The 19,894-nt window shown below is 36.0% G+C and overlaps 1 protein-coding gene across 15 annotated transcripts in view; it reads left to right on the top strand.

Annotated features, from left to right (window-relative positions):
* dock9b (dedicator of cytokinesis 9b) overlaps positions 1-19,894 on the top strand; it is a 389,040-nt gene that overhangs the window by 139,104 nt on the left and 230,042 nt on the right. Inside the window, exon 1 of one of the 15 annotated variants that reach the window (XM_039744597.1) lies at positions 8,561-8,804. The exons of the other annotated variants lie outside the window; for them this stretch is intronic. Within the exon in view, the coding sequence (XP_039600531.1) occupies positions 8,688-8,804 (117 nt within the window). The 5' untranslated portion in view covers positions 8,561-8,687. Of the gene's footprint in view, positions 1-8,560; positions 8,805-19,894 lie in introns of those variants that run through there. 15 annotated transcript variants of the gene reach the window in all.

Genomic DNA, 19,894 nt, shown 5'->3' with positions numbered 1-19,894 from the left:
TTCCAAATGTATCCCATTTTAGATTCACAAAGCTCATAAAGCATTAGGCCAAATCTTGCTGTTTTTGACACAATGTATTATATCCATGCCAGTTCTGCCCTTATGAGCCATGAGACTTTTCATTGATGCTGACATCACAGTCCAGAATGTAAACCCTCTGAAAGTTTAATACAGTTGCCTGTTATGTCTCCCAAATTGTTTTCATTTTGGGTGCTGGATGGGTATTCTTATCAAAGTCTTCATTGTTGGTAAAGTACAGATATTTCATAATTAGTGAAAACTTACACTAAGGTACAATTTCTCCAAAGAATGGCAGCACTGACAGCCCTTTTACAGCCCGAGTGATTCTCGGTTTGAATGCTTACACAATACTTATCTGTACAGTTGTCTGAGTAATACTTGGGACTAATGCTTTTAGCATGATTTTTGCAATCCGAATAATGCTGAGGTCTAATGCTAAGAAGGTTAAGAATTCCACTGAATCCTAGCATCCTTTATCAGTCCACATTACTTGATCTTCATTGAACTATATCAACCTTCACTAGTTTTTAATTTAGTACTGTCAGTTAAATCCGAAGCAGAAGTGAAATATGGTTTTAATACTGTAGTTTTCAGAAAGGAATAATTTTATGAAAAAAAGTTATAAGGATAAATATTTCAGAAAGATTTCTCAGTAGTAGTGATTGATCTTCCACAATTTCTACAGTTTAAAATTTGAAAATGGTGATTTACTTACTCAGAGTTTGGGTGATTTCCTTTTTATGAATGTTTCTTGTCTAGAGGTGGATATATTTTGCTTCTCATTCCATCCATCCCCCTGCTAAGTTTTCTGTTGATGTGTTGAGCATACACAGTCTTTTTATAGATTTGTCACACTTTGTTCCTAGTAAGATCTATGCAGCAAGGTCAGAGTTACGGGATGAATTTGGACTTTTCAGTTTTTTATTGTATTCCTGCTGCATTGCTTTATAACATTTTGGTAGTATTTTTGTACTTCCTTTATTGTTTTGTTGTTCAGAGCTTATATTAAAAAGGCAATTATTCATTTTGCATTATTTTTCTCAAGTTTCTATTCTGGTGTCTAGCTTTATAACCAGTTACTAGATCTTTCTGATATTTTTCTTAATGTTGTATTAATTCAAACAAGGAGTTAATGGCTGCTCCGTGGCCCACATTCATTTGCCCTGTGAGAGATATTATGCTATTATTATGTGTACTGTGCTTATATTGTAATCATTTATAGTTGGTAAGTTGTTAATTTTGTTAATTAATGGCTGTTGCCTGGCAACTTATTAACATACCTCCCACATTGATTCTACAGTGACTGGCACCCTCAGTTTATGCTTGTATTTTGGCATGATGATGTTCTCTTCGGACATTGCAGGTAGATTCTTTCTTGGTAAAGCCAGCAGGCTTCATTAGTGTGATATTTAAAAGTGATATGTGTGACCGCTGGCCTCAGGATTTAGATCAGCAACATCTTTATTTGGAAGAATAAAGGTTAGAATGAATAGCATAAAGCAAAAGTGTCTCTTCAGCTTCTTTGTGGTATGTTTATATTTGTCTTTCGGAAGGAAACCAAAGCTTGAATGGCTGCATTGTCACTTATTGTTATTATTTTTATGTTCTGAGCTCATTGTTTGCTCTGTCTATCCATGACTAAGCTGTGGAAAGGCTGTGCTGTGGGAATAGTAAAGTTGTGCTATAGTTGTGCCAGCTGCATTTGGACACCACTAGCTTCCTGTTGACCACTGTGAACAACTTGGTCTATTTTGCATTTTTTGCTAAATAAAATAAAAGGAAATACAAAAACAAAACCAAAGCTTTTTTATTTTTTTCTTGGTCTGTATGATACTGCTTCTCTTACCATTACTGCTAAGTGGTCAAATTTTTGTCTTCAGTACGCAGGGTATACAGTATTGGGCCCTGTTTGTAATGTAAATGTAATGTTTGAATTAATTTTCATTCAATACAGTGCGCTGAATTCCTCCTCCTCAAATTCTCTCACTCTAAATTGGTCATCTGTGATTCTTGACTCTTTAATACCATCACAATGACCGAAAAGGACAAAAGTCTGATCACCACAATATAGTAAATAGGATGTGGTGTGGACAGTGAAAACCATGCTGCAAAAAAACAAGAATGCCTGCATGCCAGTGTGACCACAATTGATGGTGCATTCAAAATTACACAAAGCCATCTAGATTAAAGCTTCTGCTTACTGTTACTCTCATTCCCATAAGGGCACCAGGCGATCTTCACTTGGCTACACAAATTGCTGTTTTTGGAATAGTTCAGAATGCACTAAATATAGGAACAGTAGGAGGCAAATTTTGTTCACATTTCATTATCATTAGTTGACCACATTTAATTGATTAATAACTGTTAATTGTTAAAAAGAGAACACCTTGAATTTTTTTTAATATTAAGTGAAAACTTATTGCAAAGTCCTCATTACAGAAAAAACTTCTTGTACATTTTGTTGAGGAATAGGAACATACTGATACACCTACTCAGCAAACTGGAAATGTTCACATCTACACTAACACTTACAGTGGATGTTGATTATTTCATAACTAAGCAGATACCCCACAGTTTGCACATGGTTATTTCTTCTTCTCCCAGAAAGCAAAAGTGTGGATTGTTCTCAGCATGTGCACGGTCAGCACAGAAACAGAAAAATGGAGGTGTGTAATCATGTTTCCAGAAAAGTGTGGCCGTCAAAAAAATATAACCTTGTCCATGCTGAATAATGTGGATGCACAAAAGTACAGTTAGAGTTGGCCCTCTTGCCAACAGCTGAGAAGACCAGCTCTGATAATGATGATGTTCTGGGCATCATAAGGTAGCCTGATTAAGATGGCAATTGACTGTGACTTGCAGATTATGAACTAAGCATGCTACCAAGTATTCTTTCATTGGGGCTGGTAAATCAGTGGCCACAATGTGTTATGCATTACCATGAAAGCATATATATACTTTGCCTTTGAGTTCTTGTGTCTACACGGTAACAGTTGTCTTCTTAGCTAGGCTGTCAGCTGTATGTCTGACTGGACAACTCTGTGTCTGTTGTACTACCAGTTTCATCTGTGTTGTGGCATATTACCCTGATGTATCTCTCAGTTGTTAGCCCAGCCTCAAAACTCATTTCTGAGTTGAAGCCCGTTGACTGTCAATACCTATTGGTCCTTTTCAGGCAAATCTTTTCCTTTAAGGATAGGAGTAGGGTAGCATGACTCAGAATCACTGCTGCTGTGAGCCTTTACCATCAACCGTGCTGATTGGTAACATGTCTTGTTGTAGCATCATTCACAACCTCTGTATTAATTCCTGTGTCTACCTGCTATTATTTTTTTTGCTGAAATGGCAGATTTTTGCAATCTCTCCTCACAACTAATATGCTTGTTTTGCATGTAATAATGCATTGTGGATTTTCTGTTTTTGTATTTCAGTGCCTATGGTGGGCTGGCGCCCTGCCCGGGGTTTGTTTCCAGCCTTGCACCCTGTGTTGGCTGGGATTGGCTCCAGCAGATCCCTGTGACCCTGTAGTTAGGATATAGCAGGTTGGATAATGGATTGATGGATGGATGGATGTATTTCAGTGCAGAATTACTCAGTTTACAGTGAACGTTGTCACCCTTTTGGTCAGAATCCTACAGACTTGACCTGTGCTTTGAAGGCTTTATTTTCTTTGAGAGTTCTTTTCTGGTGTAAAATGATCTGACTAGTAGTTTAAATACTGTTCTGTGTTCATTTAAATGAACAACATGTTTCAAGTTAAGTGTGTCATGCCTTATAATGGTGGCATAGTGGTGTAGTGTTAGTGCTACTGCCTCACAACTCAGCAATCCTGGCTTGAAATTCCTGATGAATCACTGTCTGTGTGGAATTTGCATGTTCTACCTACATTCACATGTTTGTTTTTTGTTTTTTTTTTCTGGACACTCCAATTTTCCCCTTCCTGTTCCAAACAATTGAATTTCAGTTTAACTGGTGAATCAATTTTGGCCTTGTATAAGTGAGTGGTCTCTGCCCAATACAACCAGTTTGACTGTAGTACCAACTCCACTGAATTGGAATTTGTTGGTTCATTTAGTAGATGGATAAATAAAGGGTATTGAAAGCACACAACATGCTTTTATATTGCAGTATTAGCCTCTACTGTCATTATGTTAAAGAACAGGAACATCTGCTTTAAAGGAGAATGGAGTCAAGACAACAGTTTTTACACTTCTCTCTGCAAAAAGCATTTTTTCATACTTGCTATGAAATGATATCAAAGATATCTGTTCTTAAATGTATCGGAAAAGCCCATAACAAAAACATATTTTTAAGTAGAATTAAAAAAAGAAATACTGATTATCACTTTTAAACCTTTAAACATATAATTAAGAATTTTTCCCTAACGCCTACTGTCTTTGTTTATCTTCCTGTGGCGCTGTTTACAATGTTGAAACTCATACAGTCTGGGTTCTCTTCTACTTACTTTTTTTCACTCTTTATTAAAAATTTGGTCCAGCTCAAGTTTTGACTGGTTGTTCCATTATGAGAATACAGAGAATTCCAGATCTGATGTTGATCCTTATTTTGAAATACAGGCTATAATATAGCTGAGGTGTGTTGGCGCCCTGCCCGGGATTGGTTCCTGCCTTGTGCCCTGTGTTGGCTGAGATTGACTCCAGCAGACCCCCGTGACCCTGTGTTCGGATTCAATGGGTTGGAAAATGGATGGGTGGATGGCTATAATATAGGTGTGATTTTTGCATTGGTCTGTTTTGATGTTTTTTAGTGCATTGTGTTCTGCATTGCCTCCATTGTGAATATGAATACTTGATTTTACTTCAATTCTTACTTCCTTTTTGTCTGGATTTTCAACCTCAGGTGTCAACTACATAGACTTTTTCAATTTACTATAACAAGCAGTGGCAGTATTCATACTATCAATCACAAATCTGTCTATCCAGTCAGCATCCTATTTAATAATCAGGTAATAATGTCAATGCTAAATGAACACTTGCTAGAATCTTAAACTATTCTTAATTCTGAGTGTCCAATTTAAATTAACTTTAGTGCTATAGTGTAGTGTAGTGTGGTGTAGTGGTTTAATGTTGTCAAAGCAGGTGTATGCGTAAATGCACAATACAATAGAATGGATCTTTCAGCTATTTCTTGTTTTAGCCACTTTGTGCTTTATCTGAGGTCAACATCAGCAAGTACCCCTGCATTAACAGGCTATCATTAAACATGGTGGGTGACCATCTGATGCCTATCCTGTAATAAAGCATACAGTATTCTTTATTAACACATCAATCGTATTGACTTCTTCCGATTATTTGTTTATGATGAAGTAGTGTAACGTTTAGTCTTTAAATGATTTTTAGTAGTCTGTGTTAAAACTTTTACAATTACACTAATATCCTAAGCAGCCTGGCTTTGTACCGCAGTATCTAGTAGGACGTGGCATCAGAAATGTTAGCCTAGATAATCTTTTCATTCATTCTGTCTTTTATTGTTTATTAGCCTTTGTGTTATGCTATACATGTGTTGTCTTAGTTGTCTGTTTTAAATACTCCATTGAATGCAAATAGAACATTGTATGTTTAAAGTAAAACAAATCTATACACCAGGTGAAAATTCACTTTTGCCGTTTTTTAGTATTTGGAGTAACCTATTTCACCAAGTAACAGGTGAACCTTGTAGCCTTTATTTGTGTTTGTTTGCCAGTAAGAAATAAAATAAAGAAGCAAACTTATATAGCATATATACATCTACCTAGGCCAGTGCTGTACTTAGATTTCAAGGTTTGCTTCAAACTGAAACAAGATTCTGAAAAGTGAAAAAACTCTTGGCGTGAAGTCTCACAGTCTTTTGCTCCTTCTGATAATCCTAATTTTTCTCTGGCGCCTCTTTCGTGTTATACCAGTATATTCCAGTGTTGTACTAACAGTTTGTGAAGAACGTGGACTAAAAAATAATCATTCAAGGCCCTGCATTTTTGACTTTGATGAAGCTAAAATGGAGCTAGATAAACACCAGCATTTCTCTGTGCGATATTTTTAAGTGTATCACACTTCTATTAGATAGTGCTGTGTTTATAAGAAAGCTTGCAGCAGAATTAACTTCGAAAGCATCGTTGTGTGGACATATCATTTTTGCAAATGCCACTATTTATTCATTTTTGATTTACAACATGCATGACAAAGCCTAACATACCTGTGGATTTTAAAGGGAGACCCCCGATCGTTTCTAGAAGCTTGAAACTGGGGCACCACAAGAAATTGTCTGCTATGATTCTGCACTTATGGTTGTACTGATAAAAGGGATGAGACAGAGTATAGGAGTCAGGTGGAAATGTTTGATTCTTGGTGCAAAGAAAATGGTCTGCATCTTAACATCAAGAAAACCAAGGAACTGATTATTGACTTTCCCTGCACCAAAGAGCCTCTGTTTGAGCCGATGGTCATCATTCAAGGAGTGGATGTATAGGTGCTCTACTCCTACAAGTACTTGGGGGTCCACATTAATGACAGGTTGGACTGGTCTTTGAACACAGAGGAAATACATACAAAGGAGCAGAGCAGGCTGTTTTTTCTTAGTGCACTGCATTCCTTTATTGTGAGAAGTGGCATCCTCCACATCTTCTATAACTCTGTGATGACCAGTGTGATTTTCTACAGTGTGTTGTGCTGGGCTGGTAACATCAGTTCAGAAATGGCCTATCAAATCAGTAAGCTAATTGAAAGGGCAAGCTCTGTTATAGGATGCACTGTGGACCCCGTGGGGGTAGTAGCAAAGTAGAGAACTAAAACAAAACTGAATGCAGCTATGAAAAATACACATTCTCTTTGTAACACACTAACACTGAGTAGTTTTAGCCAAAAATTTATTCAGCAAAAGTGTGTTTAACACTACTGGGGCTCCTATAATAAATGCAATAAGTCTGCATAATACCTAGCTGTGACAGCCAAGTCGAATATTTTCTTTCTTTTGAATTTTCTTGCTTTATAGTCATCTGGTGTGTACAGACCAAAGTATGTGTATTTATTTATTTATTTACTAACTTATCTATCTGTTTATGTACTTGTTTAGTTAAAGAGCTTATGTAAAAAGTCATATTTCACTTTGGGGACAAATGAAGTTCTATCAAGCAATAGAGAAAACAATTCCAGAAGTAAAAACATTCAATTCATTCCATGGGCAGCTTAAATGTGTATCCTGTAAACGTTACTACTCTCTGTAGTAAGTTTTAAAGTAAAACGTAATTCAGTGTTAGTACTTTATTGTCCGGCTATGGCATAAAAAAAAAAAAATCAGTGTTTGAACAGACAACTGACAAAAAAAAACAAAAAGAAATAACTGAGTGAATGACTGACTCCTGAAAGTTGTAAATGGTAATAATATATACTCAAATTTTTAGTGGACTCTACACTATCATCTTCCAGAAAGTGTTCAGAAGCCATTAGGAAGGCTAACAGAATGTTATGTTATGTTATATATACAGTAGCACAATGTGTAGAGTACAGGTCCAAGGAGGTTATGCTCAAGCTTTATAATGCACTAGTGAGGCCTCATCTGGAGTACTGTATGCAGTATTGGACTTTAGGCCAGAAAAAGGGCATAGCAACATGAGGAAAAGTCCAGAGAAGAGCAACTCATTTGATTCCAGGACTACAGGGGATAAATTATGAAGAAAGATTAAAAGAACTTAGGCTTTTCAATACAAGCAAAATAAGGTTAAGAGGAGATGGGATTGAAGTAGTTAAAATTTATGAAGGTAATTAGTACAGTGGATTGAGACTTAATTTAAAATGAGTTCATCAAAAACATACAGGCATAGTTAGAAACTTGTTAAGAGTAAATTTTGCACCAACATTAGGAAGCTTTTCTTTACACAGAGAACCATAGACACTTGGAATAAGCTATCAAGTAGTGTTCAAATATTCTGATATTGATTTAAATAGCTATGCCTTATCAACTTGGTATACAGTATATCCTGAATATGTTATTATGTCCAATGTCACTTAAAATATATATTTGAACCTGATATTTTCTTACCACAAACTGCATTATGGTACTGAATTTAGATAAAGGTTGTCTCTGATCAAAATTGTAAGACATATATTTTATTATGTAGAGTATGTATTTGTCATCTATAATGCTGCTGGATACTCAATCCAGTGGATAAGATTGAAGAGAGAGAGAGAGAGTTGTATACAGATTGTGGAGATTAATACATTCATATGATCTAGTCATGTACCATGAGAGTTTAAAGCTAAATTCCTGCAATAACAGGTAATGTCATAAAGTATGTTAATGAAAAGATTGTGGTTTTTTTTTTGTTTTTTGTGGCATTCATCTCAAAGTCCATTTTTATCTTATGTCATCACACTTTCAGCAGAAACGCACTCACACACAGCCACACACTCACACTCCCGCAGAGAGCAGATTGCTTTTAGCAGGATAGTTCAACCCTGTAGGCTGGCCCGCCTCTTGACTGAGCAGCTTGTGTGGAGGGGGCGCCTGCTCACTTATGACTTCTCTGTCAGAGTGACTAGATAGAAGTTGCAGCTGTTTTGGGGATTGATGTGGTCTTTTCTTTGAGAAAAACTCTTTGCCTGCTTGTACGCCTGCCAGTTTTATGCTGTGCAGGATTTAATCAAGGAGTCTTTGCTGCCTGTGTTTCAAAGATGCAGGGAAGAGCAAGTAAAACGGGCAAGAAAGAGCTGGTGATTGAGTCTCCACAGCAATACCGAAATTCTGCAGCAGCCAGTGAAGCTGAAGTGGAGCCTGTGGTACAGGTGCTGGTGAGTAAATGTTTCCTTGTCAGCAGTGGCCATCTAAGATGCAACAGCTACATTTAAACTAGGGTTAATTTCAACTTTTTTCCTTCTTTCTCTCTAGTACCCCAGTGCTTTGATTTATATGCCTCTACTTGCTGTAGAAATTAGGATGGGAGGAGAATTTCAACTCGGCAAAAACTTGCTTGCATTTGGGGGGCGATGACTGGGATTTTGAAATGTTATGTGCTCCTAAACCAAAGGCATGCAGTTTTCGGGAATTACAGACACAAGAGTTGTCACTGTGTGCCTGCTCAAGGCTTTGATAAATGTCATTCTGACTTGTTACCTTGGATTGTTAAATTCATTTTTTGCTCATATTATTTTCTTTATTGTACACACTTGAATAAGAGATGCCAGTTTTCTCTATACTGAAAAATGTATTCATAAATTATCACTCATAGTCATAAGTCTGTCTGTTATTCTTTTCCTGAACAGCTGTAACATTTTAGCCAAATTTAGCATTTATAGTCATGGTGATAACAGTTTCATAAAGCTATAGATTTTGTGTACAAAGGAACACTAACATAGATTGTTTCTAGTATTGTATTTTATGTTTGTATGTTTTTAATCCATTCATACTTTATATATCTATTTTTAATATGTTTTTATTGTCAGGCTTCTAATTCATATACTGTGCTGCTCTTCCCAGTTTCATTTCATCATTAACACTTGAATGGCGTGAAAGTAAAAAATAGCAAATTGACTTCACGCTTATTTGTAAGGAAGGTGTAGTCAGGCCTGAGCAGCTTTTCCACATTAAAAAAAAAAAAGAAAAAGAAAAAAGTATTAGACAACCTGAGTGCAAACCTGGCTAAAAGGGTTGTCGTTTACTCTGTGGTGTACTGTAGTTTAACAGTATTGGTGAATAGATGTTTGCCTTGTGGTATACTTTTTTTGACAGAAATTTGTTATATGTCTTCCACTGTCAATCAATCTATTGCAGAAATACATAATATTTTGCGATTTTTTTTAGGATGTAAAAATAAATTTTGTTGGGAATAGGCCAATCAGTTTTTTATTCCTTAATGATTCCTATTTCTCTTTTATTTTCATGTTTTGAGTCTGCTGGCACCACATCCATTGGGTTCCAGCCCATCAACCCTGAATGTGGCAAAGCAGGTGTAGAAAAATGGATAGATGTAGGTTTGTAGAGTGTAGCTTGACACAGTCCAATATTGTATTCTGTATTTAAATCCATATATTAGCCCATCAACACCTCAGTTCTGTACTTTTGTGTTTCCAGTGGTACATTAGTCCATCAGTTCTGTTTTCCAAACCAGATTTATTTAGTACAAGGTTGCATGTCGACACATTGCTTATTTTAATTGTGCAATGTCTTCTGTTAAAGAGGTTTCTGTTGTGCCCTTGTCAATGCCTCACAGTCACACTTGCAGTGTACCAATCTCTTTTCACATCTCCATTAATATATTATTACAAACTAAGAAATTATATTTTTTTGAAGTGGCTGGCTTACACAAGAAGAAGCAGACTTTCATGTGTTTCTCTGTCATACATTATATTAGAACATAAAGAAATCTAGGACTGTTCTCACCAGTTGAATTGTTTTATTAACTAATTTCCTCCTTGCTACTAATTCACTGTGACAGAATTGCACAAGATACTAGGTGCTTATTGTAAGATTGATATTTAACATCTGCGCCACAGTTGTGTCTGTTGTCATTCTTATTAGTGATCTTTAGTTATTTTCCTTGTTAACTTTTATTTTCTGAGGTTCTCTAAATGAAATGTACTGTTGTTCTTTTCTCCTAAAAATCAAGTAACAGCCTAACACACACACACACACATATATATATATATATATATATATATATATATATATATATATATATATATATATATATATATATATATATATATATAATTGTGCAGAACTGATTTTAGGACTGTGTCGCTGGAGCTAGTCTCACTATCATTAGACTCAAGCTAGAATCCAACTCATGGCTAATCTATAGCCACTGTTGGACTCACTCATGCATATACTTAGGGCTGGGCTATATGGACTTGAGTTGATATATCAATTATTTTGACACAGAATACCTTAAACACTAGTGATCTGCACCATGTAGACATGTATACATACAATTGTTAATACAAAATGAATATTCATTATTGTAACTATGAAGTTCAATTCACCCGCTAAACAAAAATGCAAACTCAAATGAAAATAAAATACCCACTACTGCAGTTTTCACCATAGCTGATACACAAAAACACACACAAGATAACTATGAAGGCTGTTATTATTCCTGCTTATAGCATTTCAGTACAGAATGGAGACAGTGTGAAATGGGCGTATGAGAACTTACTATGTGTGGATTTGTCACTTCTAGTGTGATGCGAATTACTGGTTAGTGCAGTTATCTGACAACTGACAAAGTATGAGTATTTTTAGGGTGCAAGTTATGTAGGTGAAAGTGTGTTTTGTAATATGGTAAAGCATTGCAGCAGTTATCTCCTTGCACATGCTACTTTGTCTGTATGTTACAGAACAATGAATATTTATTGAATTTTTTTCTTAGCAGGGACATGTTTTACTGGGGATGTGGGAGGCACGTGCCTGAATAGCCTCTTCATGTACAGTAATGTATTTTATCTTTAGATGTTTTATTGCTTCATCCGTCTTCTCACGTAAAACCAAATAATTTGCAAATAGCACAGCTAACCATACCTATTCTAAACTCGTCATCTTGTAATCTTTGCTGAATTTTTTTTTTTTTTTTAAAAATGTTCATTACCGCCAGGCAATGTGAATCTGCACATTTACACATAAAAAGTATGCTGGAGATTTTGTGGTTTTTATTTAACATTCAGAAGAAGTTGTGGAGAATCAAACAAGTGCTGAACATTGTTATTGACTTTTTCATATTGATATTTCTCAAATATCAAGTTGAATCAAAAATGTAATGTATTGCCCTGCCCTAAATATATTGTGTCTACACAGAGCCAGTTTAAAATTGCACATTAACTTAATCTAAAATATTTTTGGGTATTGAATACCTGGAGAAAATCCAATGTAGACAAAGGGAAATCTTGAAAATTCCCAACAGACAGCAGAGATACGAGGGTTTGAACCATAATTCTGGTGCAGTAATGCAACAATGTGCTGCTGTGCTGTTTCATCAGTTCTATGTTATTGGTCTTAAAAAGAAGGCTGCAGTTATCTGTGTATAGCTTCTTTTAGTTAATTTTCATTTATCAAGTGTAAATGAGTTCTGCTTTATTTTAATTTGTAAGTTACACATTGACAATGTAAAATAAAACTTGAAGTGGGTTTGAGGTATCCATTGTCTAGGCTGTTTTTTCTAGTAATGTGATGCCGGGAATTTTTATGTCTTTATGCTTACATTGTGGTTTATTTCCTGCACTACAGCTTCAGTTTAGCATTCTGATATGGAAGGACTGAAATATTTGCATCCAGTCTGAGGCAGGGACACAAAGGAAGAGATTATAGTCTTAGGCATGTGAGTAGGCTGTGCTACCAGAGGAATCTTGAACTCCTGCAATACGCGATAAAAGGAAAAAATTAGATATATACCTAAAATACATGTTTCTTTTATCTGTGGTATGAGCATGTTGAGGTTTTTCTTTTACATGCATACAGTTAGTAGTCATATAAAGCTTGCATCATCTTTTCTTGAACTCTTTTGAAGCTGTAAAGCATTTCCTTTCTCTCAGCAGGGCTGGAAAAAGGGCACATCTGCCTGACCTTTGTTTTTTGTAAATGATTATATAAATATATGAAGTCTTTGAAGTAGCCACACGTTCATTATCAATGTGATTAACAGGACAGTGCCATCAGTAATCTGTTTCAGTTTTCTTTGCTCCTTGTGCTGATTACTGACTCCTCCTTCTTCACTAGTAAACTCCATTGTTTGCTATATAAGCTGTCCTACACATGTGACAGGAGGAAACTCTAGGGCTGTGCCTCTCGGAGTGCAGTAGGAGTTGTGCCAGTGAAGTAACAGAAAACTATTTATTTTGGTGTAGATCTTTTTAGTTTTCCCTAAATATACCATCCAGAAGGTGTGTGTGTGTGTGTGTGTACTGTTATATAAGACCTGGGAAAGTTAACTCCTTAATTTTTGCCATAAAAATGTTTTCTCATCTAGGGCCAGAAACAAGGCAAATGCCTCAGGAAGTGCTTAGGTCAGGGTGGCATTTTCATGTATAATACAGATAATTTAAGAGTGTACCTAAGAATTTTATACACTGCCTTTATAAACTTTAAAAACAAAATTTTCATTTAAAGGTGTAACATTTCGTGTTACGCAGTTCACAACGATACACCACATGTCAATACATAGCACTGGTATTCATTTTCTTGATTTATACATACTGATATAGGTGCAGGAGACTGGAAGGAAAGGGGTTTGGAAGTAGGGTTTATGACAGTCCTGGTGCAATGCTAGAGAAAAGTTACTCCCTTTTTTTTTTATTTTTGTTGCATGTTTCTGTAAGAAAATCTGAATCAATCTCACATCACATAAATGCTAAATAAGTTATCTTTGAGTGACACTAAAACCAAAATAAGTCTGTACTATCTATGTATTTAACTCTCCATTCTGCCAGCCAGCTTATAGTGCTGAGTTCCCTAATAAAATGACAAAATTCTACATAATAGTGTAATGATTATCCATACACATGATTCAAGTTTTCAGTATCTTCGGTAATTTGTGCAAAGAATCCAACATAACCATCCAAGTAATGCATAGTGTCAGTTTTTAAGCAGCTAAAGAGATACTGAGGAGCAAAGGTATAGGTAAAGCATTGCAAACTTTTTCTAACCCCAAAAAATGCACACCATGATTCTACCCATTACAAAAGCATTAAATCTGTACATTTGCTAAACTGGGATGGAACAGGGATGGAAAAAAAAAATGCTGCTAGGAGATTGACGTTTGTAGACACGGTATTTAATGAGCACTTTGGACGCATTTTCCAGCTGCTTTATCCTTTTGTTCACTCATACAGGCAGTCATCTCTTTGCCTAGCTCCACTGACCCGGGTCAGAGGCAACGCGTATGCCCACTGTCCCCAAGCTCTTTTGTGATTGAACATGCACCCAGGCAGATAGACCCCTGACGAGTCTCCCGACTGCTAAACTGCTCTCTAAGTGCTGTGTCTGCTAAAAGGCGATCACAGAGCTGCTTTTATGTTGGCTTCTCCAGGTAGTCCTGTTCTCCTCAGACAGGTCTCAACCACCTGAGGAACGTGTCTGTCTGTCTGTCTGTCTCTCTCTCTCAGGTCAAGACCCAGAGGCACTACACTGTTATTTCCATGGCACACCAGTTAAAAAACACTTGTGTTGAATATAATTAGCAAATCGTTGATGGTGATGAGCAACTGAAGATAGTATTTATGGAGTTTTAGCACAAGTTTTAATGTATTCCCATTTAAGAGATGCTTATTCTTTCAATTAAATAAGTCTTCAGCAGCGCATTAAAAACCAATAGTCATTTCGATCTTTTAATTTTTACTTTGACACATTTGGGTCTCATATGCTATGCCATTTTCATAATTGGTACATCTGCCTCGTTTTCTTATTGTCTACCTTTCAACTTGCCTTTTAGGAACGCATTCAAATCCAGGTTGTCCTTGCTCAAGTAGTGTTTTATTCAAAGCTCATGTTTAATGTCATTGTTTAAGGTTAAACTATGCCATTCATTTTTTTTTTTAAATTATTTTGTGTTGATTTTGTATTAAATTTGTGATTCAGTGTGTGTTTACGTCATGATTTACAGTATGTATTAATTTTATAATTATAAGTTTAATTAAACTAATTAAAAATTAAATTTACTCCACCACGTTATCCATTAATTTATCTCTTTGTATGGGATATTGCTTCAGTCCCATCCCTGCCAGGTTATGCCTCCTTCCGTGCATCCTTCCATTATGGTGTCCCAGCCAAGAAAGGGTCCAGCACAGCACTCACAATACATTCTGTATATATATTTTCTCATCTCACCTTCCCAACTCATTATGGTCCACTAATGTACCCCTCAAATGAAAATAATGCAAGTTTTCTTTCTTTTTTTTTTTTAATGCATGGTAGAGTTCAAATTGGGTCATGACATCACACATGAGTAAAGCACATCTACACAGCATATTCTCTGCAAAAATTGCTTTGGCGAATTTTGCTGATCAACACTAATCAGCACCCAGGTGTATGGGAGCACTCGTGAAGTGTTGTGATCTTTCTTGCCTACTTAGGTCTGCTAGTGAAATGCATCTGGTGATATCAACTTTATGTGGCATCAAATCTCAATCTAAATTTTTCATATGTAGCCTCTAACTGGCCGAACAAGCTGGCCATCTCTTACTATTTCACTGACTTCCACACTATGTTTTATGAAATGAATGAAAACTCTGTTGTTTTGCGATTATCTGTCTAATTGATGGAAGTTTTGATGCTAGGGTCTTAGTAGCTACAATAAGAATAATTCCATCTTTTGTTGCTTTGTTTGGTTTAGAACTCTTCATTTGTGGTGATTTTGTAACCTTGTCCTATAGCAGGGGTCACCAACTCTGGTCCTGGAGGACCACTGTGGCTGCAGGGTTTCATTCTAACCCTTTTCTTAATTAGTGGCTTGTTTTTGCTGCTAATTAACTTATTTTGAATTAATTTTAGCTGACTTGTTTTTTTAAGATTTGTTGCCCTGAATTTCTTCCTCATTTCTCTGAATCGCTTCATTTCTTTCCTTAAATGGCACCCAAACAGAAATGAAACTTGAAGTGAGTCACCCAACAGAAGACCAACCAAGTCAACTAACCAATTTCACCAGTTACTTAATTAGGTGCTGATTCTCGTTGTTAATTATGTTAAAATGTGTGCAATGGTAGACATTTCTGAAATTTTTGATTTTTCTCTTTTCTAAGAGCACTATTTGGGATCTGAGCAGATCAGCATTCCTGAGATCTTCATCTTTCCTTATTCTCAGGTATTATATGATGGACACAGTTTGCTGGTCGTGTTTTGGTTAATTTTTGTATCTCATTTTTTGGCAGCTAATTAAGGAAAAAGAAACAATTAAGGAGTCTGAGTCTTCAAGAGCAAGTCAATTAAAATTAATTCAAAAGAAGTTAATTAGCAGCAAAACCAGGTCACTAATTAAGAAAAGGGTTAGAATGAAAACCTGCAGCCACGGTGGTCCTTCAGGACCGGAGCTGGCAACCCCTGTCCTATAGCATTTGTTTCAAAACCCCTGGCTGATGTTACTCAATGATGTTTAAACTCGTATATTAATCACATTGGTTAAAAGCTTTTGCTAACTAAATAAATGAAAATCTGGAATTCCTAGATGTTCAGAGTACTGTGAAATTTGTACTTACTTGTCTGTGTCCAACCAACGGGTATCTTATAAGGGTTCTGAGATTTTTTCTAAGTCACAGTCTGTGCAGAATTTCCATACAGTTTCTTTTTCAATATGATTTTTTTTTTTTCAGATATTCCTGTCATAACTTGCGTTGGTTGTTTGTTTGGCAATGCTAGTTTGGCTTGCAGTTAATCATTGTGCCCAGACATGGACTGGTGTCTCATTTCCTACATTACATCCTTTACTGCCAGTAAATGTAATTCAGTTTAACTGAAATAAACTTTGCTGTAGAAAATAATTCACTAGGTGGTTTAGTAATGATATGGTGGGTTTTCTTGAGTTTGCTTCTCACATCTGAATTTGGGATAACTGGTGACCCTGAAGTGTCCTTGTATCTGTTAGTGTGCCCTGTAATAGAGTGGTATCTCACTAAAGACTTTATCCCTAATAATCCACACAAAAAATTAAAATGTAAATGTGTTTTTTGTTTTGGAAATATTTGACATTTTCTTATTTTGTCTGTCTTGTTTGCTCAGACTGTAAAACTTGTCAAACTTGTCTGATTCTTTAAAGACCATATAGTACATGGTTTTGCTCCTATTCATAATTGTTTGGCCCCATTCGTTTTCTGAGCCATCTCAAATGTTACTGAGTATGCACAGTGTATTTAAATGCTTAGCCACTTTTCAAAGTCAACACAATTAAGAATATGTACAGTGTCTGCTTTGGTGATTTTTTTATTCTTTAAAGCATGTTTGAAGATATGCAGTAAATGTATATTCCAAAAATTTAAAAAATGCAGAATTGAACAGAGAAGATACAAGTTGAAATATAATACTTGCTTCCAAGTTTCACTTTTACATCTTTTATTGCTTTTCCCACATATACAGTTGGTACATACTGTATAGGTACAATAATGGGGATAGTAGACTTCAATATGCTCAAAAATAGACCTCAAAAGTTTTGATTTTGACCTTTCAGCAGATTTCCATGTATTAGTCGACCTTTATACTATTTGTCTACATTAGGGCAGATATGTGTGTCAGGATGTGTATGGCACAGTAATTCAGAAATGAATCAATCAATTGAGCTGAATTTTGGCAACATTATTAGCATTGTAAAATGCTAGAAAGCAGTTTATACTAAGAAATCTTTATCAATGATTTTGATCATTGCTTAGCAAAAAACACTCTGATTTCCATTAAACCTTCTCAGTTTGCTTATGTTTTAATTTATGTGAGATTCTTTCAAAGCTTACTTGTAGACCTATTCAGATGCTTACTAATCCATCAGCTCTAAAAGAGAAAAAGTCCTGAACTTTTGGCAAAAGATTTGCCATATTTTACAGTATCGTGTTTTGCATAAAGACGTCATCCAGATTCTTTTCACTTCCTTATTTCCTGTGTTTAACTTAAAAGCTTTCTGAAAAAAGAGAAGGAACTGGTTTAATTATTTCATTTTCCTGGTTTCCTTCCTTCTTATTTTCTTGTTCTTGTCATAGACTTTGCCTTTCATGCAGTTATTGTTTAGTAGTAAGGCACTGTGTTTTGTGTTCCAGTTTTATACCTGTCATTTTCTTATTTGTAACCATAGTTGCTACTGCTGCCACCACACAGCTACAGTGACATGGATGGAGTTCCCAGCCTTGTCATGTCTGCTTTGTGTGGATTTTGCATGTTCTTCCTTTGATTCAGAGGGTTTTTTTCCTGATAGGCTGAAGTGAACTACAGCTCTGTATACAATAAATATGATGTGAAAAATGAATATATAGGATTTATATTCAGTATTTTGACTACTTTGTTAAGTATAATAACTTTTTATGTTACAGATGTTTACAAAATGCAAGATTATGTTCTCACATTTGCTTTGGTTTTATGGACATTCGGCTTAATTAGTTGGAATTAAGGAAGCAACACAGGCAGTCATGCAGGATCATTCACAGTATGTAGTCAAATTCTGCAAGGGGGAGCAACTTGCAGACTCAGAATTGGGCCTCCTTTTCATATTCTAGATTTCAAAGCTGTAGATGAAGGGACTGCCTCTGTCATTAGGGAAATGTCAGCTCCTGGATATGCCATGCATTTAACATTATAGCTTACATTGTATGATACTGGCAGGGATTTTAATTGTGTTGTGAAGTAGTCTATTAACCAAGATTTCTAAGCTCCCATTTCTGTTCAAAAGTAAGGAGAAAGAGGTTACTTTGCAGATACTATCTGGAGGATAACAAAGTATGTGATGTATTTCAGTCAGGTTTTAAAAAACTTCATAGTACTGAATCGGCTTTGCTGAAGGTGACAAATGATATTCTATTAACTTTGGACTTGGACTCTTCTGCAATCTTAATCTTACTGGATCTCAGTGTAGCATTTGACACAGTGAACCATTGAGTCCTATTAAAAAGACTTGAGGATGAAGTAGGCATTCACGGCTGTGCATTGAAATGGTTTGTGTCCTTCCTTAAAGGTAGATCTATGTCTGTTAACATAGATGGAATTTCACTCAGCCAGCTCCTCTCACACAAGGCGTCCCTCAAGACTCTATCCTGGCTCCCCTTCTATTTTCCCTTTATCTGCTTCCTTTGAGGGCCATCTTTTACAAACATGTTGTCGTGTATCATTGTTATGCTGATGATACGGTGCTGTACCTCAAAGTTGGTCCTGACATCACTTCATCTGTAAAAAAATCTGTGAAATGCTTTGAGGATATCAAATATTGGATGGCACAAAATTTCTTACTAGTAAATGAAAATAAAACAGAGGTCATTATTTTTGGTCCAACCACATCTGCAGTTGAAATTGGCACTCTGTTAGGTTCCTTGGCAGCAATGGCTCATAATTATGTCAGAAACCTATGTATCATCTTCAAGTTGTCGCTAAGTTTTGAAAACAAATCTCCATGATAGTAAAGTCCAGCTTTTACCAGTTTTGGCAAATTTCTAAACTAAAATCCTTTCTTTCACAGAAGGACTTGGAAACAGTCATTCATGCCTTTATTGCATCTCAGCTAGATTATTGTAATTCCTTGTATGTGGTGCTGCCAAAATCTGCTCTGCCACGCCTTCAGCTGGTTGAAAATGCTGCAGCTAGATTCTTAATTGGGTAGAGAAAAAATGATCATATCTCCCTCAATTTAGCCTCTCTCCACTACCAGTGAGGTGTCGCATTGATTTTAAAATCTTATTGTTTGTTTTTAGAGCCTTTAAATCCTTGCATGGTGTTGCTCCAAAATACATCTGTGACGTCCTTCACCCATATGTGGCACCAAGAGGTCATTTGGACAACTACTCCTTGTAGTTCCAAGATCTCGGCTGAAGTCTAGGGTCAGTTATTGCTCCTAGGCTTTGGAATGACTTCTGTTTTCACATGAGGTCTTCATCTTCTATTGTAATTTTTTAAAGTTGGCTTAAAACCTATGTGTTTTCTTCTACCTTCCACTATGTATAATAGGATTGTGGTGGATGTTATAATCGGTTGTTTTATTAATTTGCTTCTGCATGATTCTTTGCATAGTGCTTATTTTAATGCTTCTTTGTACACTTTGGCGCAACCTCTTTTGTTTAAAATGTGCTTTTATAAATAAATAATCTAATCTAATAATCTAAAAGATACACATTGACTAGTGATTTGCTACTGCAACAAAAAATGGCAGTCAGTGTGGCCTCAGAATATATATATGTATGTATGTGTATACTAGGGAGCTCCGTCCCCGGCTCGCTTC

The sequence above is a fragment of the Polypterus senegalus genome, chromosome 2, assembly GCF_016835505.1.
Source record: "Polypterus senegalus isolate Bchr_013 chromosome 2, ASM1683550v1, whole genome shotgun sequence".
In the NCBI taxonomy this organism is placed as follows: Eukaryota; Metazoa; Chordata; class Cladistia; order Polypteriformes; family Polypteridae; genus Polypterus; species Polypterus senegalus.
This window is presented reverse-complemented; position numbering and strand designations above follow the sequence as displayed.